Here is a 23,738-nt window from a genome sequence, read left to right as displayed (position 1 = left end):
GACAGGCAGCAGTGAGACCTGCTTCAGCTTGCCCCACGTAGACGGTCCGAAGACTCTTGATACGGTTTGTGGAGTCAGGACCCAACCATTTATCCATGAGGTCAAGCTCCTGTTCAGCGGATAGGTTGAGGTCAGCAATGGTGGCCTTGTAGGTTGCTTTCCAGGCTCAGTAGTTCTCTGCACAGTCGTCAAACTTTGAGAGGCTGGTGCTGATTAGATCTTTGCTCACCATAAACCTGGCAAACTCGGACATGTCTGATCCTTCACTCCTTGTTACCATGTTAGCTTGTGTTGCCCCTCGGGCGTATAATCTGTGTGGCGTGGAAGGGTGAATTGTTCCTGGGTAGAATAATGTTGCTGCAGGGTTGAGCTGAGGTTTAACCTCTGGAGATTTTGATGACTGCGGCATGAACTGTGGAGATGGACTGGAGTACATCTTGTGGTCATCTTGTGATGATTGCGGCTCCTTAGGGGACACATTATGGCATTGGTCTTGGGTCTCTGCAGATGCTGTGGGTAACACTGGCACCGTAAGATGGGCTGACTTGGATGTTTCCACATTGTTGGGTTGCACGTCGCTGGAGACGGTGTGTGCTGCAGAAGTCTGTTTCTGCATGTAATCACTGGTACGGACAGCTGGGTCCTCTTCTTCCAGAGATGGTAGGTAAATCGGGTCGACGTTTTGCTTCAATGCTTTTTACTTCAGCTAGCGCGATTTTTTTCTCCATTTCTGTTTGAAGAATCTTTGCTTGGGCCTCTGATTTCTTGGCTTCTGCCTCTGCTTCTGTTTTCTTTTCTGTATAGGAACATCTTAGTTTGGATCGCTTTGTGCTTAAACGGGCCTCTAGGATTCTGTTGCTGAGGGTTGAAGTCCTTGAGCAGGATGATTTGTATGACCGAGAAGAGTGTCTGGATGAGCCTGATCTGTGAGATCTAGCTTCTTGCAGATGAGTGATACGGAGCTCCGCTTTATCTTTGGCGTCTTGCACGGCGGCGTCCCTTTCTCTTTCTGTGGAATCCACTTTGCTTAACTCTGATGAGGCTTTATCAATAAAAGGAACTTAATAGAGATGAGTGAATTGATTCAATGCAAATTGAATTTGTATTGAATCTTTAGGAAATCATTAAACCTAGAGAAATCAAACAATTTACAATCCAATTTGCATGAACGCCTAAAATGGACACTCGTATCTTACACATTGTAGAAAACTGAATCAGCCAAGGAAGCATTAGATGACCTTGAACGTGATACTCCACAATGCCTTGCAGCTATCATAGAACATGGTATAGCACAGCCAATCCGGGGGGGGGGACTATCATAGCCTGTATAAAAGCAGAAGCAGGGAATGCAGCAGCCACATAGTGATGTACCTGGATTGTGAGAGGATGTCACACCTCACAGCTTAGCAATATAAGATAGTGAGAGAAAACCCTAAAACACTGAATACAGTTAGTGTGTGAGGAACAGAGAATAGTGTAATATATGTTTTTCAGGATAATTGAAAAATTTAGATCACTTTTGATTATTTGTGGTGAATCACTTCACCATCACCACACATTGAATTTCCATGGAAGATCTTCAGCATTCATATTTCAAAAGATTAGCTGATTTACAGAGCCTAAATCTGCAGCGAAGTGATTAACATGTTACATAGCATCAGACAGTTCCAGGACAAAGAATCAGATAGTTCCAGGACATGTTAGAATGGTGTGAGCCCCGAAATCAATTTTAACTGAAGATATCAAGACCATGCTTTACTATAGATTAAGTTTTCTACCCTTTAAGGGAAGGTTCACACAACAGTATTTTCTCTCATTCGAGAAAATCATGACCGATTATGCTAATCACACTATGATCAGCGTTTGATCAGAGTTTGACCATAGTGTGATCCAATTTTCTCAGATGAGGAGAAGATGGAAAAAAATCTCCATCTTCTCCATTCTGTCAATGGAAATCAGACTGCACTCAGATGTGATCCGAGTGCAGTCCGATGGTTTCCATGGGCCCTTTGGTTTGCATGGCCAAGTGCAATCTGATTATGGGATGCAAATCGAGCATGCTGCAAATTTTTCCTCGAACAGATTCTGCCAAGGAAATAATTGGACATGTGCACGGCCCTATAGACTAACATTGGTCAGAGTGCAACCTGATGTTTTGTCAGATCGCACTCTGACCGAAAATATGGTCATCTGCAAGGACCCTAAAAGGGATCTGCCGGTAAGATCATCCTCATCTCTCAAATTGCATCCTTGGGCTTGCAGGTCTTTGAAATGTAAATACATGGAACACCTTTGTGTCTTCTATCTGTTGCTGCTTACCCAAGTAATTAGTGTTTTAATTCATATGTAAATGAGGAGTTAAGTGCTTTGAGCATGATAGATTACTTAAGGAGCCTCTGCCTCCATAGATTGCTACCTAGCACCAGCCTCTTTAGCTTGTGCTGAGTGGGGACACAACCTTGGGATGCAGTTGCTCCATAAGTGCGTTGTCATGAGAAAAGAGCACATAATTCCTCATTTACACGTGAAAAAAAATACTTAGGAATGCAGCAGACAGAAGATATAAAGGTGTCATTGGATATACATTTCAGAGAGGGGTAATCTTACTGACAGATTCCCTTTAAATGTCCTATTGGGACATATTCTAGTTACTATTGATGGCTGGTAGGAAAAACACAAATATAATTTTCTACCAGATTGACAGTACATACAATATTGCTTAGGCTATGTACACATGTGCCATTTTAGTAGCATTTTTAAACTGTGTATTTTTTTGCAAAATAAAGCTGCTTTTTACAGTACCAGCAAAAGATGTAAGAAATCTAATGTGGACTATTTTTTTTCCCTGACCGAACTTGAGGATGTAAGTAGGAGTACCAGAGCAGGGGTACATTTTACACGCCGTTTCCGGGACTGCCGGGGCTGTCACCCATGTTGCAGGGGGGAAGATCTAGAGTGCTGGATGAACCAGGTCATGTGACTGGGGTAGGTGAGGCGGGACTATATAGCGTTGCCCACGGGAAAAGTGTCAGAGCTCGGGCGAGAAAGCTAAGTGGCAGGACAGGCGCTGTGACATCTGTGAAGGCAGAGCATCTCGTTGGTGAAGGCCGCCCCTACAGACCCCCTGTAGAGGGGATCATCACTGGTAGGCCACCAGTTGACAGGTTCCTGCCACCCTCCTCGCCAGGAGGTGACTCAGGGCCGACGCCACAGACCGTGCTCTTGATAGAACGCCGTGAGGGACTTCTAACTAGACCAGGACCTTTCGAACAAGGACTTGCAGACACCGCGGAGCGAGAGCTCGTTCCGGTGGTACCTCACGTTGGACTTAGTACCGTGCCAGACACTATTAGGCACTTGAAATCTTCCCGCTTCTCAAAGACTGCGTCGAGATGTCAAGTGCCAGTGTTGTCGGTGCCACCGTTGTATCCCCACCTGCCACAAACAACACTGAGACAACACATGCTGCTGCTGTCAGTGCCCTCGTTGGAACCCTGAAACTCTGTATACTCGAAAACATCAGTCTGATAAGTGTCATCTCTTTTCATATTGAACTATCGTTCGCCCCCTACCCATATTTTCTCCTTCCCAGTTCTGCCCCATTCCTGCTATCCCTCTGCAATCCTTCACTCCCCGCGTGGAGTGCATTTATTGCTTAGTAAAAACCTTAGCTCTTCTTGTCTGCCTCCTGTCTGTGGTGGCATCCCACGTTCCTGCAGTTCCTACAAGTACTGCAGATCTTTGGACACAGATGAAATATTGGAATGGAAGGAAAACAGAATTTGCAGATTGGAGCCATCACATCCATCATCTTGCAAGCATTATAGCATAGCCAAGTCCTTGTGTAGGTTCACCATTTGCAAGCTGCAGATTTGAAGACACATTTCTATTCCTTTCACAAAGCCTGAGGGATAAGTGACTACAGATAGTAGCCACCAAGCTGATTTCACACCAGTGATCAATGGCAACCAGGGAGCAGCGTTAAACACTATCTCATTAAATAAGATCCCTGACTTTGAAGGCGCCTAACAAAACCCTTCCAGATTGTCATCATTGCACAACGTGTACATTTTCCCAATGAACGTCTTCTGTGTTATTGCTTTGAAAACCCTTTTCTGCAAGTTTACAGTGATATATCGCAATCAGCTAATTGCAGTAATAAAAGCTGAGTATATGAGCACATGTATCTTATGGATAACACTTGTCAGTATACATCCAAAGAGTGTATCAATGACGCTGCTTGTGTTACATCATTTATCTGCCCTTCCAAGCTCTCATTTTATCGCTTACATGTCCCACTGTTAGCCCCAGATTAAAAAGCTCTCAGGATTTTATTTTGTATGGTTCAGCAAAATTCAACACATGTAATCTTAGCATTGTACATATTGGTTCGTACTGTAAAATGATTGCTTCGCACATTTGATCACCCTCGTGCAATAAACTGCAAGAAATAGATATGAAGTCTTTTAGCATTAGATGTTTCACCATCTGTGTCTGTAATTTAGTGTCTGTCTATATATTATCTATCTATTATCTATCTATTATCTATCTCAGGGGCGGACATACCGCAGATGCAGCCGGTGTGGCTGTACAAGGGCCCGGAGGTGGAGGGGGGCCCCTGCAGGGCGGCTAACACTGAGGGCAATCCGGCTGTTTATCCGGCCTGAGGCTTTGGGGGGCTCCTGGCCAGATTGTCCTCATGTGCAGCAGGCAGAGAGTGATCCCTGCAGCTCCGCTGCCTACAGGAGAAAATAATAACGGAGTGGAGCTGCAAGGATCTGTCCTGCTTCCTGCCCAAGCTTCCTGTCTGAAACAGCAGCGCGGCTGGATGACGTCAGCATTCTGTGTCAAACAGAAAGCTGCCGCCGCCGCCGATGCTGCAGCTTGCTGGGAATGTGCAGCGAGGTGAGTGGTGTGTGCATGTGAATGTGCAGTGAGGTGAGTAGTGCTGTGTGTCTGTGTGTGTAGGTAGTGGAGAGGGCAATGATGGGGGTGGTGGGGCAGAAGGCAATGATGGAGGTGATGGAAAGGGCAATGATGGGGAGAAGGCAATGATGGAGGTGATGGAGAGGGCAATGATGGAGGTGGTGGGGGAGAAGGCAATGATGGAGGTGATGGAGAGGGCAATGATGGAGGTGGTGGGGGAGAAAGCAATGATAGAGGCAGTGGAAACGGCAATGATGTGGATAGTGGGGAGAACAATGAAGGGGTGATGGGGGATAAAAATGATGGAGGTGGTGGAGAGGGTAATGATGGAGGTGGTGTAGAGGGCAATGATTGGTGTGGTGGAAAGGGCAATGATTGGGGTGGTGGAGAGAGCAATGATGGAGGTGACGGAGAGGGCAATGACGGGGGTGGTGGAGAGGGCAACAATGGGGGTTGCGGAGAGGGCAATGATGGGGATGGGGAGAGGATAATGATGGGATGCGCGGGGAGGACAATGAGGGATGTGTTAGATTGGGATGGGAGGAAGGGGGACTGATAATGGACTTAAGTTATGAACAGGGGGAGGAGAGGAGGATGTTAGATATGGATGTAAAATGATTTGAGTGGTGGAGGAGGGTGCTAAGCCCCTGATATTGTCCTTCCCCATCTCACAATTCAATCCGGGACTTAAAATTTATTGGGGATTGAGAGTGGAGGCGATAAGATGCATAGGACCCTTTATAATGAATTGAAAGGTGGGAGAAGACTCTTTCAGGGACTTGTAATGAATTGGGCGGATGCTCAGCACCTGATAATGTTTCCTCCCACCCCCAAATTCATTATGATGCTATCAAGTACTTATAATGAATTGAGGGACATAGGACAGGGACTAAGGCTATGTGAACACGTACTGGATTTGCAGGAGAAAATTCTGCTGCATATCCTAATGTGTTGGCAGGAAGAACACTGCGTAAAATTCATTTTTTTGCCAATTTTTTTTTTACACGCTTTTGTTGCGTATTTTCCCCCCACTTGTTAGTATGGGTGAATACGCTGCAAGAATTGACATTATGCAGATTTTAAACTGCTGCAAATCTGCAAGGAAAAAATAAACAACGTATGCATGAGACTTCAGGGATCTCATTCACTTTGCTTGTACTGTAAAACCTTGCATATTTTCCATGTGCACATAATCTTACAGTTAATTGGGGAGAGTCACAGACTGAAAAGTTTACATTATTGGGTGGCAGAGATTATAGTTAGATTATAGCACAGTGCTGTTTATCACTTTATATTTTTTATTGGTGCATGACTAATAGTATATTAATGGTGGGGTACATATCGTTATTCGGGGGGAGACACAAGTATGTATATGGGTCGCCCTCCCAGGGCCGTGGGGTACACGGTACCGGGCCGGTATCGGCGGGACCTGTCACAGCAGCGGTGACCCGGACCGTGGCCCTGGGTGCCCAATGAATAGGGGATGTTGTGAATGGTGGAAAGTAGTTAGATGAATAGTTCGTGACGCCACCTGTGGTGTTCGGCAAGAGAGGTGTTAAGCCGACGCTGCATGCTGATCCTCTGGGGCTGGTGGTGTGGTGCAGCAATTAAGTTATAACCCTCCACAGGCAGGGCTGTTGTCCCAGGGCAGTGTAGATTATTATTATTATTATTTATTTATATAGCACCATTGATTCCATGGTGCTGTACATGAAAAGGGGTTACATACAAATTACAGATATCACTTACAGTAAACAAACTAACAATGACAGACTGATACAGAGTGGAGAGAGGACCCTGCCCTTTCGGGCTTACATGCTACAGGATGGTGGGGAAGGAGACAGTAGGTTGGTGGGTTGCAGCAGTTCCGGTGTTGGTTGAGGTGATATCACCGGTAGTGGTGAGAGACACTTAGATGGTGTAGTGTCCGGCGCAGGGGATGTAGCAGTGCCAGACAGACGGACGCAGGAAGGAATGGAGCACACCAGGGCATGTAGTTCCAAAGCTTTACTCACAGTCTGTAGTGCCCGCATCTGTGCCGTGTCCTCCGGGTTAGGGACTCAGTCAACCTCCAGTCAAGATGGAATGCTCCCTTCCACACTCCGCCAACTTATGTGCCTTTTCTGAACGTCTCCTCTATAGCGCCTTTAAGCGTGAAGATCTCCTAGTACTGAGTTACACTGGAGTTCCTCCTGACAGATGTTTCCAAGAACTCTACTTGTACGGCAGACAGCCATAGCCTGCTTCGGGGACTCTCTATTCCTAAGTCCCGGCTCTCTATCCGTGTTGCTGTTGTGCCCTCAAGTCTTAGATGGGAGTAGTGCATTTACAGCCCACTACTCCACCGGTGTCTGCTGCAGAACCATTAGTGTCCATACAACCTCGGGGACCGGGCCCCAGCCTTGCGCTTAGAACTTCTAGACAGGGTTCTTCCTCTAACCCACGTCCTCTGTGTTCCCTGTTACTCCTACGTTCCGTACTTGTCTTTCTCTCATATGGAAGCTCAGGCTTCAGTTCAATGTCTGTCTCCTTCTTTCCTTTCCCGTGCCAGCTGGCTCAGATCACTGAGGCAGCTGCAGCACTCCTTCCTCCATCCCTCTTCCAGGGATCCCCACTCCTCTCCGAGTAGCTTCCTCTCTCAGTCTCTCCGTCTGACTGACTGACTGACCTCTGATCCTAAACCATCCCGCTCTTTTATGTGTTCTAATCTCCACCCACCTCCCAGCATGCTTAGTGTTCCAAGCAGGGAACCACCAAAGGTGCTTTGCCTCTCTCTAGGCAAGGAGCCACAATGTGGTTTTGCTGAACTACTCTATTGTGTGGGGTGCGAGTGTTGGAGCGTGGTCAGGAGCCTCCAACTTACCTGGATGGTGGGGCACCACACCTTAAGAGAAGGTGCAGTACCTCTGTGGCGACTGAGCCTCAGGGGCGCCACATATACAATATATGTGACATTGTTATTTTCAGGGCTGCGAAAATCATCGTGATAAGACAAGTCGTGGCAGGGAGATGTCGACATGAAGATCTGACCAGATGGAGAAGAAACAGGAGAAAGCGGCTCTAATCAGATTTTTTTTGTAAAATCCCATATTCTACATTCTCTCATTTGTGTGAAATGTCCGTGTGCTTCCAGATTTTTTTATCAGATGGTGCACGTACTCATAGGTCCATTCACACATACATGAAAATCACGGATGTGAGAATATCCTCTTCTGATCTGATTTTGAGGACCAGGATAGGACATGCTCAACGCATCTGTAAAGGTGGGCAGCACATCGACACTGCACACAGATACTGGAATGTAGCCTTATTATGTCCCTTAGTATATAGTGTACTCACTTATTATGTACAGCACAGTCCATTAGTATATATTGTACTCTCTTATTATGTACAACACAGTTATTTGTTACATAGTTTCCTCTTTTACTATGTAAAACACCATCCCTTATTATGTACCATCCTCTCTAGTTACAGTATACTGTATATGGTACTGTCCCTTACTACATAGCTTCTTCTGCTATTATGTACTGTGCTGTCTCTTACTTAGTTTATTCTTGTTATTTTTGTTATTCATAGAACCCTCTTTTATTACATAGTTCCCTCTCTTTTTAGATATAAAATGACTGCTGATGGAGCAGCCGGTGACCAGACGACCAGACCATCAGCGCCTCCATTAGAAAAGAAGCTTTCCCATGCTCCATCAGCAGTCATTGCATTATATATCTAACAAGAGAGGACAGTATGTAATAAAGACAGGACTCTATATAATCCAATATGTAAGGGACGGAGCTGTACATAACAAGAAAGGGCACTGTGTAATAAGGGACAGCAATATACATAATAAAGGAGACTATGTAATATACATGTATGTGTGTGTGGGGCTATATCTATCTATCTATCTATCTATCTATCTACTGTATCTATCTATCTATCATTGCTTTCTTGCCAGTCACCGCCTATCTATCCATCTATCTATCTATCCATCTATCTATCTATGATCTATATTTTATCTATGTATGATCTAGCTATTATCTATCTATCTATGATCTATCTATCTATCTATCTATCTATCTATCTATATTCTATCTAACATCTATCTATAATGGTTTTGAAAGGTCTACGCACACCTATTAAAATGCCATGCTTTTATCATGTAAATAATAAATATGTGAATAATCATATCAGAACATTATTTTCATTTTTACAGTCTGTTATTTATAATCTGTACAATTTAACAGAAACACATATTGTCACATGTAATAAATTACCAGCCCTTGCTAGAAAATCCTGCAGCTCCTTTAATGTTGCTACCTCCTGGACCAATTTTCCTATTATCTTTTCATCAGGTTTTGAGAACTTCTGATTTTAGGTAATGTTACTGTTTTGCCAAAATTAAGCAATTTCTTGATAACAGTCTTCACAATGTTCCATGGTCGCCTTGAAATTTTTTTTGTACCTTACTCCTGACTGATAATGTACAATGAGATTCATTTGCTGTGTTGTAAGCTGTTTATGGCTTTTGATGTAAAATGGAAAAAAAAATGTCAGGAAAATCCTACAGCTAAACGTTATATGGGGTTAATTAGAATCACTGTGAATGATGGAAGCTGTGTACTGACTATTATTTATCATTAATTTAAATGTGATTGGCTAATTCTGAACACAATCACATCCTTAATTATAATTGTGTTCACTCTTATGCAACCTCATTATTTTAGTTTTGTTATTTTCCCATCAAAATTATTTCAGTGTATTTCTCAATGGATTTGAACAGATTATGGCTGACATTAAGGGTATGTGCATACGTTGCGGATGAGAGAGAGAGATTGAATTGTATGTGCCAGACTGGAAAACGCTGCTGTCGATCCGCCAAAAGAATTGACATGCTGCGGGAAAATCCGTGCAGATTTGCAGGAATTCGTACAGGAATTCTTAATTTCTCATAGACTAACATTGCCTGTGCACTACACTGCGGATTTGATGCAAATCCGCGTGTCAAAAAATGCTACAGATCCGCATCAAAATCCACAACGTGTGCACATACCCTAAAAGTGGAAAAACTTCTGAAATTCTTCATCTTGATCTAAGGAAAAAACAAAAATGAGGATATACCCTACAGCAAATAAATAAGTAAATAGTAATAAAAGTGAATAAATACAGTGGGGAAAAAAGTATTTAGTCAGTCAGCAATAGTGCAAGTTCCACCACTTAAAAAGATGAGAGGCGTCTGTAATTTACATCATAGGTAGACCTCAACTATGGGAGACAAACTGAGAAAAAAAAAAAACAGAAAATCACATTGTCTGTTTTTTTTTCATTTTATTTGCATATTCTGGTGGAAAATAAGTATTTGGTCAGAAACAAAATTTCATCTCAATACTTTGTGATATATCCTTTGTTGGCAATGACAGAGGTCAAACGTTTTCTGTAAGTCTTCACAAGGTTGCCACACACTGTTGTTGGTATGTTGGCCCATTCCTCCATGCAGATCTCCTCTAGAGCAGTGATGTTTTTGGCTTTTCGCTTGGCAACACGGACTTTCAACTCCCTCCAAAGGTTTTCTATAGGGTTGAGATCTGGAGACTGGCTAGGCCACTCCAGGACCTTGAAATGCTTCTTACGAAGCCACTCCTTCGTTGCCCTGGCAGTGTGCTTTGGATCATTGTCATGTTGAAAGACCCAGCCACGTTTCATCTTCAATGCCCTTGCTGATGGAAGGAGGTTTGCACTCAAAATCTCACGATACATGGCCCCATTCATTCTTTCATGTACCCGGATCAGTCATCCTGGCCCCTTTGCAGAGAAACAGCCCTAAAGCATGATGTTTCCACCACCATGCTTTACAGTAGGTATGGTGTTTGATGAATGCAACTCAGTATTCTTTTTCCTCCAAACACGACAAGTTGTGTTTCTACCAAACAGTTCCAGTTTGGTTTCATCAGACCATAGGACATTCTCCCAAAACTCCTCTGGATCATCCAAATGCTCTCTAGCAAACTTCAGACGGGCCCGGACATGTACAGGCTTAAGCAGTGGGACACGTCTGGCACTGCAGGATCTGAGTCCATGGTGGCGTAGTGTGTTACTTATGGTAGGCCTTGTTACATTGGTCCCAGCTCTCTGCAGTTCATTCACTAGGTCCCCCCACGTGGTTCTGGGATTTTTGCTCACCGTTCTTGTGGTCATTCTGACCCCACGGGGTGGGATTTTGCGTGGAGCACCAGATCGAGGGAGATTATCAGTGGTCTTGTATGTCTTCCATTTTCTAATTATTGCTCCCACAGTTGATTTCTTCACTCCAAGCTGGTTGGCTATTGCAGATTCAGTCTTCCCAGCCTGGTGCCGGGCTACAATTTTGTTTCTGGTGTCCTTTGACAGCTCTTTGGTCTTCACCATAGTGGAGTTTGGAGTCAGACTGTTTGAGGGTGTGCACAGGTGTCTTTTTATACTGATAACAAGTTTAAACAGGTGCCATTACTACAGGTAATGAGTGGAGGAAAGAGGAGACTCTTAAAGAAGAAGTTACAGGTCTGTGAGAGCCAGAAATCTTGATTGCTTGTTTCTGACCAAATACTTATTTTCCACCATAATATGCAAATAAAATGAAAAAAAAACAGACAATGTGATTTTCTGGATTTTTTTTTCTCAGTTTGTCTCCCATAGTTGAGGTCTACCTATGATGTAAATTACAGACGCCTCTCATCTTTTTAAGTGGTGGAACTTGCACTATTGCTGACTGACTAAATACTTTTTTTCCCCACTGTAAATAAAAGGCACGTATATCATGGCTTTAGACATCCCATACACCAGGGGTCCCCAACCTGTAGCTCGGAAGCCACATATGGCTCACGGTCCCATGAATTGTGGCTCACGACTGTCTGCCAGCTTGGTGCATTAGCTCCAGGTATAGCAAACAGGTATGATTTCTGTGGAAAATCTTTGGTTATCATTATACCTGTAATGAGGGGCTTTGGTAGACACTACTTTGAAGGGGGTGGGAGTTGGATGTGGCTCGCAACCCTCTCTCTAAGCTGGATATCCTTAAAGACAAAAATGTCCAGGAAGGATGGGAAATCTTGAAAAATGAAATTCGCAAAGCACAATCGTTAACAATTCCGAAAAGAGGGAAGAATAGGAAGCATTTAAGGAAGCCAGGATGGATGAACACAGAACTTAAGCACATGCTAAAAAGGAAAAAAAAATGTTTATAAAATGGAAAGAGGGAGGCATATCTAAAGAAGAATATAATGCTGTCTGCAGAACCTGCAGGGCACAAATCAGATTATCTAAAGCTGACAATGAATTGAGGCTTGCAAGAGATGTCAAAAGCAATAATAAAGGATTTTGGGGATATGTCAAAAGTAAAAGAAAAGTCAAAGATGCTATAGGATTTTTACAGGATGAAAATGATGAAATGGTAAGACAGGAGGTTGAGAAGGCCGAACTTTTAAATTCCTATTTTGCATCTGTTTTCTCTCAGAAAGGAAATGTAACATCAACTGTTCTTCACTGTCCTATTAAGGGAATAGAAGAATTCAAGATATCTATAAACAGAAAGATAGTGAGGACATACTTAGCTAACCTAAATGAATTCAAGTCTCCAGGTCCAGATGAATTACACCCCAGAGTACTGAAGGAGATAGCAGAAGAAATTTTTGAACCCCTCTCCATAATCTTTGAAAATTTTTGGAGAACAGGAGAAGTCCCAGAAGACTGGAGAAGAGCAATTGTTGTTCCTATCTTCAAAAAGGGGAAGAAGGTGGACCCAGGCAACTATAGGCCGGTGAGTCTGACTTCTATACCAGGAAAGATCTTTGAACAAATTATTAAACAACATGTATGTCAGTAGCTGGATAAGAATGAAGTGATTAAACAGAGTCAGCATAGGTTTGTAACTAATAAGTCATGTCAGACTAACTTAATTTCCTTCTATGATGGAATCACTGATTGGGTGGATCAAGGAAATGCTGTAGATATAGTATATCTTGACTTCAGCAAAGCATTTGACAAAGTATCTCATATAATCCTTATTGAAAAAATGACTAAGTATGGAATGGACAAGGCAACTGTTAGGTGGATTCATAACTGGCTTAGTGATCGGACCCAAAGAGTGGTCGTAAATGGCTGCACATCCAGTTGGAAGAATGTCTCAAGTGGGGTACCACAGGGCTCTGTCCTGGGCCCTGTATTGTTCAACAACTTTATCAACGATTTAGATGAAGGAATTGAGAGTAAACTGATTAAATTTGCTGATGACACAAAGCTAGGAGGGATAGCTAATACTAGAGAAGAGAGAGAGAGGATTCAAAAATATATAAATAAGCAGGAGAAGTGGGCAGCAACTAACAGAATGGTTTTTAACAGGGAAAAATGCAAAGTACTACATCTGGGCAATAAAAATGAAAAAAGCATATACAGAATGGGAGGAATAGGCCTAAATAACAGCACATGTGAAAAAGACTTGGGCATTATAATAGATCACAGACTGAATATGAGTCAACAGTGTGATGCAGCAGCAAAAAAGGCAAATGCAATTCTAAGATGTATTGACAGAAGCATACAGTCTAGATCACGTGAAGTCATTATTTCCCTCTACTCCTCTTTGGTCAGACCTCATCTGGAACATTGTGTCCAGTTTTGGGCACCACATTTTAAAAAAGACATCAACAAACTGGAGCAAGTTCAGAAAAGAGCAACCAGAATGGTGACCGGTCTGCAAACCCTGTCTTATGAGGAAAGGTTGCAGGATTTGGGATTTTTTAGTTTGCAAAAGAGAAGACTGAGAGGAGACTTAATAGCTGTCTACAAATATATAAAGGGCTGTCACATTGTAGAAGGATCAACTTGATTCTCATTTGCACAAGGAAAGACTAGAAGCAATGGGATGAAGCTGAATGGGAGGAGAAACAGATTAGATATTAGAAAAAACTTTTTGACAGTTAGAGTAATCAATGAGTGGAACAAGCTGCCACGAGAAGTGGTGAGTTCTCCTTCAATGGAAGTCTTCAAACAGAGGCTGGACAGACATCTGACTGGGATGATTTAGCAAATCCTGCTTTGAGCAGGGGGTTGGACCAGATGGCAAAGGAGGTCCCTTCCAACTCTACGATTCTATGATTCTATGATTCTATGTGGCTCTCAAGGTCAGAAAGGTTGGGGACCACTGCCATACACCATCACAACAAGGTATACCCATCATTTCACAACAACAATGTGTATCCACCATTCCACCACAACAAGGTGTACCCACCTTTCCACCACAACAAGGTGTACCCATCTTGACATCCTGATGGGTACACCTTGTTGTTGTGTGATGGCTTAAGCTTTTTTGATCAAAATAGTGTTAAATACTCTGTTATTTACATGTACTATTACTATGTATTTATTTATTTGCTGTAGGATACAAGCTCATTTTGTTTTTTTCTTGGGTTTTGCCTGTTAGGTGGACATAATTTGAACATTCTCTTACATTTTGCATGTACTGTATACCAGGTTATAGTCTGGCTCATTTCTTTGGTTTTGCAATTTTTTGTGTGTTATTTTTTTACATGACAAAAACCTAGTAGTTTAACAGGGTAGATGTTTCATACCCAATGTATTTATATATAAATATTACAAATTAGAAAAATCTTCAGCAATTTAAATTTGCCAGATTTGCAGAATTTAAAAAAATAAAATTGATTCTAAGCAAATCGATTGGTGGTGAACTTCAAATACCTAGTCCCCAACTATGGATTACGTTAGGCTATGTGTCCATGTTGCAGAAATGCTGCGGAATTGTCCGCAGCATTTCCGCAACTCCCCGCTGTGGTTAAAACACATGTGGAATTCGCATGCGTTTTCCAGCAAAACACAAGCGTTTTGCAAGGGTTTTTAGCTTGCGGAATGCTTGCACTTTTCCAAGCGATTTGAAGCATCGCTTGGAAAAGTGATTGACAGGTTGGTCACACTTATCAAGCATAGTGCTTGACAAGTGTGACCAACTTTTACTATTGAGGCTGCCTATGCAACATCAATAGTAAAAGATAGAATGTTAAAAATAGTAAACAAAAAAAATAGGGATATACTCACCTTCTGACGGCCCCCGATCTACTCAGCGGCGATCCCGGTCCTCATCGGCGCTGGCAGCAACTTCCGTTCCCAGGGATGCATTGTGCGAATGACCTCTGATGACGTAGAGGTCTCGCGAGACCGCTACGTCATCAGAGGTCATTATCGCAATGCATCCCTGGGAACGGAAGTTGCTGGCAGCACCATGTGCACTGATGAGGACTCCGGGGGCCGACAGTGGGTAAGTATATCCATATTTTTTATTTTAATTCTAATTTTTACAGGAATATGGTACCCACGGCATGGAGGAAAGTCTCATCTCCTCCAGACCCTGGGTATCATCCGCACATGAAGCGCTCACTTTACGCATGGTGGGCATAGCCACATGCGTAAAGTGAGCATTTCAATGCAATCCTATGGCGGTGGAATCGCTGCAATTCTGCTGAATTAATGGACATACTGCGGATGTTACCGCTATGCAGAATCCCATAGGATTGCATGGGAATGCATTTTTCAAGCGTTTCCGCAGTGGCAAAAACGAGGCAGAAACGCTTAAAAAACGCAACGTGGGCACACAGCCTTAGGGTTAAAAGAGGAGGAGTGGGAACCCCATTAGGTTTATTAGTGTTGGAATGCCCTCCCCCCTATCAATGTTTTCTGGTATGTCTTGTGCCAACATTGGACTTTTCCACAACTTTGGATGCAGAAATGCTGTGGATTTACTGTGCCTAAATTGACATGCTGAGGAATTTTAAAATAAGCAGCATTGGTCAATTTATAGATTTTTTTTCTGCAGCATGTGGAAGAGATTTAATATAAACTGAATCACGTTTCTGGTACTGTAATATGCAGCAGAGTTTCCATGTAGGAAAAACTAGATGGGAAATCATCTGGTTGTCTGTCCCATGTGCATTTTACCTTTAGACTTCATTTACCTGATGGTCGTACACAATTTAACCACATTGTGTGAATAAACCCTAAGTTGCTGTTCACACTCATGGCTTCTTTTTAATTATGGCATCTAGAATACAGGCAAATCTAGATTATCCATTGCTAATACTGATCATAGTAGTTGCATTAGGGTTTCAGTATTTTCTAACTGCACGAACTATTGATGGAAACCCCAACAGACCTCAATAAGGCAACTGTATACAGAATAATTACAACTTAAAATCAGGCAATGAACTATTCTGAATGGAGGTATCCTGAATAAATTAATTGGTTTGAGTCTAAATAAAGATAATAAGGGGGTAGAAGGTTTTAATAATGATAGAAAGTTGGTGGGTCATCATGGCGGACTTTCTTCTCTTAGCTGACCTATTTGAAGTTTCATTGTATACTTCTTTCTTAGTTGTTTGATTAGAAAAGTAAGTGGCATAGTTAAAAAGTCTCCAGGAGCTATTAGCTACAGATGAGCGGATCTTTTAAAATTCAAATTTGCAGAATTTTCCCCCAAAATTTGATTTGTGGGGAGTAAATTTACTCAAATCAGAATACTGGAAAGTTGAAATTTCTCAATACATAGACGTGGCGATGAGGAGAGAAAGTGAAAAGCTTGCTAACCATAAAAGCTTACACTCTGCAGTAGAAAAGGAGAGGAACACCTTACTATAAGAGCTTCCACTCTACAGGAGACAAAGAAAGAGAGATAGGACTTGACTGAGCTTCCATTCTATAGGACAGAAAAAGAGAGGGCCTGCTGAACATAGGATCATACACCCTTCTAAAGAGAGAGGATCCCATTGATCATAAGAGCTTACACTCTACAGGTGACTCAGAGAGAGGACACCATTGACCTTAAGAGCTTACGCTCTACAGGAGAGATAGATAGAACCTCACTGATCATAAGAGATTACACTCTACAGGAGAGAGAGAAGACCTCACTGGGTATAAGAGATTACACTCAACAGGAGAAAGAGAGGACCTCCCTGACCATAAGAGATTACACTCTACAGGAGAGAGAGAGGACCTCACTGATCATAAGTGATTTCACCCTACAAGAGAGAGGATCCTGCTGACCATAAGAGCTTACACACTACAGGAGAGAGAGAGGACCTCACTGACCATAAGAACTCATACTCTACAGAGAGAGAGAGGACTTCGCTGATCATAAGACATTGCACTCTACAGGAGAGAGAGAGGACCCAGCTAGTCATAAGACATTACACTCTACAAGAGAGGACTTCACTGGCCATAAGAACTTATATTCAACAGGAGAGAGAATCTCACTGACCATAAGAGATTACACTCTACAGGAGAGAGCGAGACGACCCCACTGACCATAAGAGCTTACACTCTACAGGAGAGAGAACCTCACTGACCATAAGAGCTTACACTCTACAGGAGAGAGAACCTCACTGACCATAAGAGATTACACTCTACAGGAGAGACATTAGACCTCACGGATCATAAGAGATTACACTCTACAGGAGAGAGAGATAGGACCTTACTGATCATAAGAGATTACACTCTACAGGAGAGAGTGGACCTCACTGACCATAAGAGATTACACTTTACAGGAGAGAAAGTGGACCTGACTGATCACAAGAGCTTGCACTCTACAGGAGAGAGAGGACCTCACTGACCATTAGAGTTTTCAATCTATATGACAGAGAAAGTGAGCACCTCGCTCACCATAAGAGCTTACATTCTACTGGAGAGAGACTTACCCAGTGACTCAGGAGATGGAAAACAACTGTGCTCCACTGGGAATGGCTTATCTGTGATGGCCTACGGACTGATCACCACTGAACAAGGTATGATAATCTGAAAGATGTCATAACTGCAGGGTATTATGGGGAGACCTGTGCGCCCATACAAAATGACAATTTCTCACTCTCTGTGGTTGGCAGGTCTTTTTTTTTGCAAACTGTGAATCAAAGATCAAAATGAAAAATTCAACTCACACAGACGTATAAGCAGCTGTTGCAGAACCACACTTACGGTATTTGTTTTGCATATGGCTTATTCAAAGTGAATGAGAATGGCTGTGTTAGCAAATGGTGTAGAGTGCAGAGTCTGGTTAGGCTATTAATGAAACATTGGGTAGAATAATCTCCGAATGGGGCCCTAGAAGAACGTGTCTTGCCCGCCATAGCTTGACTCGCTAAACTTTTACTTGCATGTTCAGGAATTCTTTCCTCTAGAGGACGGCATTGCTTAGTTGTGCAAAAGATGTGAAGAGGCAATTTCTGTTTCATATAAAGGGTCTGTTTTGATATTTGCAATGAGCCCCCTGAATACACTAGGTTGGGTTTTACATTTAAAACACAACTATCCTTTCAAACAGAACCTGAAGAAAAAAAAACCAAGAGGTTGTTGTCCTCATCTTTCTGAGTTGAAACAGCTTGTTGCAGATATCGATATAATGCGCCCAGAAAATATTTCGATTCGATACTCAAAGACATGTCGTCCATTCTTGTTGAGTGGCGTGTCTTCTTCATCAGTATTCTGCCAGCACTGTATGTTCAGAAACTTTCTTTCCTCCAACTCTAAGCATGCATTGCTCCTACTATTTTCCAGAGGTTTGCCGTTGTCGAACTGAAAACCTGCCTCTGTGTTATGGTTGTATGCAGTTTTGCAGACAGGAGAGCAAGAGCAAAAGAACAAAGACCCACTCTAATTTCTTGTAATCCGACTCTGCTTCTCTGCTGCTAAAGTAAAATTAAACTTGACAACAGGCAGTGGACAGAAAGTTAGAACGGTGACACCACAATGGCTGACTCTTTGCAGTGTAAGACAACAGCAGTTTTTATGTAAAATGATTTGAAGACTTCTTACTACATTGTCTACGATATGAGATCACCTTGGTTGAAAATGCAGTGATCATCAGAGGCAGGAAGTAGAAAGAAAATGATCAGTAATGGATGAATATGGAATCTCACACTGAGAAATGTCAGTGTCATGAACTAATACTATGCATGGATAGAACTAGCCTGGTAGTCTGTGCATGGCAAATTCTCAGGATGAGAGTCAAAGCAACCAGATATTATACATACAGTAATGTCCTTCATATTGTAGATCACAAGCCAATAGTTTAAACAATAATAAAATATGCATAATTGTGAATAATTTAAGGGTTAATTGAAATAATCCCCTCCCATAGCACTTAAAGGACTTAAACAACTCTTTTGTATCTACTGTACAATTATTTAGTCATCTACCCCGATCGCACTAGGCCTGCATGATGTATGAAGATTTATTTCTTATATTTTCTTATGTAGAGCCTAAAAGTTCTGCATAGCTTTGCAGACCTCATCATCACTGTCCTCAATAGGGGTTCACAATATAAATTTCCTATCAGTATTTTTTTGTGGTGTGGTAGAAATCTGGAGAAAACCCATGCTAAAAGGAGAAGTGGAAGGAAACCAGAGCAAACCCATGCCAAAAGGAGGAGTAGTGGGAGGAAACCAGAGCAAACCCATGCCAAAAGGAGGAGTAGTGGGAGGAAACCAGAGCAAACCCATGCCAAAAGGAGGAGTAGTGGGAGGAAACCAGAGCAATCCCATGAGAAAAGGAGGAGAAGTGGGAGGAAATCGGAGCAAACCCATGTCAAAATGAGAAGAACATACAAACTCTTTCCACATGTTATCCTTGGTGGGATTTGAACCCAGATCCCTAGTACAGTAAAGGTAGAGTGCTGATCATTGAGCCACATTGTTGCTCCCATCAACCTCAGATACCATGTTCTATCACCTCCTGAAGACCTTAGAAGAAAGGCCCATATTCCTGAAGACATGAAGCAAGGGGACAAACACCCCTAAGGTGACCATGAAACATAAATGCAATTACGTAGTTATTGCACCAAGTCTTTCTTTTCTTGAAAGATCCAAAAGAAATCCAAGGTACAAACCTATGTGAGAAGACATAATTGATCTGACGTGGTCAATCTAATTGTCTCAGATTTTGTAGTCTAATGACTGAATCTCTGAGCAAAACATAACTAAGTAGATCACTGAGATAGGGATAAATTTCAGGCATTGTGTGTGAAATGATCAAGATACTGTAAAACATGAGTGAGTACAAGGCAATCAGGAGCGTGCTCACTATAGATGCCCTGCTTATATTACTTCTCTGTAGGATCTCTGCAAAACGTATCAAGGATGGTGTTTTCTTGATTCATCTCCATAGTCTCTTACAGAGCAAGGAAGCAGAAAATTGAACGGAGTAACGTGTGGGGCTTGATACTTAATCTTGATGGTATGGCTGGTACAGAAAATCATTTAACCCAATAATACTTCAAGATATTAACGTAAACTGTAATAATATCAACATCTCAACTCCAGATCCCCACTCTTCTCTTAGAGCTCATATCTTTAACATTTAGAAGCTTAACATTAATACATATTTCTTTGCAAGCAAAGTATTGATAGATAATTATGCCTATCATGTATTATTGGTTCCCACTTGCGACTACCGGGGCCTCAGCATGTGGCACCCAACTGGTGGTAACTCCTTATACTATTGTTGCCAGGGTTGTCATAGTGGAACTAAACCATATCACTGAAAATTATTCAACTAACTGTGTTTTTGCCCCTCAAGAGACATGCCCAGACTCATAATGTTTCATTAGTAAAGAACTTTTATGACCTACTGGTTGGATTTATTGTGCCAAGGATGTCATAGCGTTACTAAACCATATCACTGAAAACTATCAAAACTATCAAAATGATCAAACTATTTGTTATTTTGTCATTCAGGAAAAACACTCTGATTCATAATATTTTATTTATGAAAAACTTTTATGACCTATTAGCTGGATTTGTAAAGTTAGGTAAACACGGTAAGTTGAATTTTATAACTTGAAGAGTGACCTGATCTCCACCAAAACTGAGGTTGGGAACCCTTTGATCCACACTTGATGGTGGTTGCTTCTTGCTATGTTGAGAAACCCCTTTTAAGTCTAATTTTTCAGACTCCTTAGTATCTCCCAGGTAAAAAGTTGCCTTTCATAACTTAACGAGTAACCAGATCTCCACCAAAACTGGGTGATGGCAACTCCTTGTTCCAGACTTAATAGTGGTTGATGCTTCCTATACTGAGAAACCCCTCTAAGCCTCATTTTTAAGAATCCTTTCTACGTCACAGAAAAAAACACGCAAATAATATTGATTTGTCCAATCAAATCTGAAAATGGTAGATGATGATACTTAAGAATTTCAGAATTTCACAAAACGAATGACCTCTTTTGCATTTTTTCTCTAACCTCCCGTAGATGCAGATGTTCCTTGCAGATATTATCTATCACAGCACAAAGAGTTACTATGGCTCTGAACCGTACGCACAAGAGAATTTTTAATTTTTTCCCCCAAATAATTAAAATATAAAATATGCCCCTTACCTGGTAATCCTAGACAAAGCAAGAGACTGTAGTAGATAACGGGTACGTATCCCAATCCACAGCCATACTTGTGAGACAGGAGAGAGCTGTTGTAGATATGATTGTGCTCCATTTACTTGCTTTTTCTTTCAAGGTTTCTTGGATTCTGTTCTTTCGAAAGCATAAGTGAAAGAATCAGAAAGATGCCGGTTCCCCCCCTTCTTAAAGAGAGCTGCACATCCAGCAGGCGGCTTTGTCCTTCAGAGCATCCCTATATCCCAGGACTCCCTCCACCTGCTGCTCAATGGAATAATTAAGAGAAAGTGCAGTGGTGCTGCTGCAAGCTGCATGCTTCTTCACACTCGGGAGGAAAGAGCTGAGCTGTCCTTAGGAAGACCAATTTATAGAGTGAATTGTGGATGAGCGAGCAGTTCTCTGCGGTGGATATGAACATCAGTAGGGGGAGAAGAGAACGTGTGTATGTGTGCGCGCTGTCAGAAGAAAGGCAGGAAAGATGCCACCTCTGCACCGGTTGGAGAACAACTAGGTTCAAGTGGTGATAATGAATTTTCATGTCACCATCCCCCACTCATCTGTTCGCCGCTACTCAGAAATTTATGTCTGTAATTATTATAATATCCCCATGCCGGTGGAAATCAAATTAATTTGAAAATAATACAACCTTGTTTTAATAATATACGACGTATCAATAATTAATTTTCTAATTATGTATGTACATTATCAATACTGGAGATTGAATGTGGATAATGTTAATATTCACTCGGTAATTTTAGGTAAATAATGGACAGTGCACTGAAAATTACATTATTTTTATATATTTTTTTTAGTCTGAAACATTTATATACGCAAAAAATTAAATCTGGAATCTCCCGGAAAGGAATCAGAAATAAATCATGAGTGCGGCACTCGTTATGCTTGAGATTATTTTTCTTTTATTTTTTATTTTCAAGAAATTATTTCTCTCTTCTAAGAAAAGGTTATACTTTTTATCCAACATGTTCCACAATTGACCTCTTTCACATCATTCTCTAACCTGCAATGCAGCTCTTTTTGCTATTTTAGACACACAAAAGAACAAAAGATTAATTGCTAAAGAAAAAAACTAACCTTTTGGTGATTATATGGAATTTAGGAGAAAACTGGGGTATCTTGATGTAAATGTGGCGCCCCTGAGGCTCAGTCGCCACAAAGGTACTGCACCTTCTCCTAAGGTGTAGTGCCCCACCATCCAGGTAAGGTGGGAACTCCTTTCCACGCTCCAACACTCGCACCCCACATACCAGGGTAGTTCTGCACAACCACATTGCGGCTCAGTGCTTAGAGAGTAGCAGAGAACCTTTGGTGGTTCCCTGCTTGGAACACTGGATGTGCTGGGAGATGGGTGGAGTTAGAATACATAAAAGACTGGGAAGGTTTAAAATTAGCAGTCAGTCAGGCAGTCAGTCGGAGAGACTGAGGGAGGAAGCCACTCGGAGAGGAGTGGGGATCCCTGGATGAAGGGATGGAGGAAGGAGTGCTGCAGCTGCCTCAGTGACCTGAGCCAGCTGGCACGGGAAAGGAAGGAAGGAAGAAGGACACTGATTTGTAACCTAAGCATCCATAAGAAAGAGAGAAGAGTACGGAACGAAGGAGAATAGAACAGAGAGGACGTGGGTTGGAAGGAAGCACCCTGCCTATAGGTTCTAAGCGCAAGGCCGGGGCCCGGTCCCCGAGGTTGTATGGACACTTATGGTTCTGCAGCAGACACCGGTGGAGTAGTTGGCTGTAAATGCACTACTCCCATCTAAGACTTGGGGCACAACAGCATTTGGATAGAGAGCTGGGACTCAGGAGAAGGGAGTCCCTGAAACAGGCTACAGCTGTCTGCCGTACAAGGAGAGTTCTTGGGAACATCTGATGAGAGGAACGCCAGTGTAACTCAGTACTAGGAGATCTTCACATTTTAAGGCGCTATAGAGGAGACGTTCAGAAAGGTACATATTGGCGAAGTGTTGGAGGGGAGCCTACCATCTTGCCTGGAGGTTGTGTGAGTCTCTGACCCAGAGGACACGGCCCGGAGGCAGGCACCTGTGTGCACTACAGACTGTGAGTAAGCTTTGGAACTACAAGCCTCGGTGTCCTCCATTCATTATCGCGCCTACACCCTCAGCACCTTTACATCTGGGTACTAGCTTCTACACTGCCTGCTCTTCTCCTCATCCATTACACCTACACTGCCCTGGCGCTACAGCTCCACCTGTGGGGAGCATCACCATCTTGGCTGCCACACACCACCAGCCCCAGAGGATCTGCAAGCAGCGTCAGCTTAACACCTCACTTGCCGAACACCACAGGTGGCGTCACGAACTATTCATTCAAACTAACTACAATACAAATTCCCCCCATTACTTGGGCGCCCAGGGCCACGGACCGGGTCACCGCC

General features: G+C 42.5%; 1 protein-coding gene across 1 annotated transcript in view; it reads right to left on the bottom strand.

The window, feature by feature from the left end:
* The window catches only part of GPR139 (G protein-coupled receptor 139), a 134,778-nt gene extending 112,853 nt beyond the window's left edge, over window positions 1-21,925 (bottom strand). Inside the window, exon 1 of the mRNA XM_073543203.1 lies at window positions 21,317-21,925. Coding sequence (XP_073399304.1) covers window positions 21,317-21,428 — 112 coding nt within the window. The 5' untranslated portion in view covers window positions 21,429-21,925. The remainder of the gene's footprint in view (window positions 1-21,316) is intronic.
* Window positions 21,926-23,738: the final 1,813 nt, after the last annotated feature.

Source organism: Dendrobates tinctorius, unplaced genomic scaffold (genome assembly GCF_039654945.1).
Source record: "Dendrobates tinctorius isolate UK_male_01 unplaced genomic scaffold, ASM3965494v1 ptg000129l, whole genome shotgun sequence".
Taxonomy (NCBI): Eukaryota; Metazoa; Chordata; class Amphibia; order Anura; family Dendrobatidae; genus Dendrobates; species Dendrobates tinctorius.
Note: the sequence above shows the minus strand (reverse complement) of the source record. Positions and strands in the feature narration are given on the sequence as shown.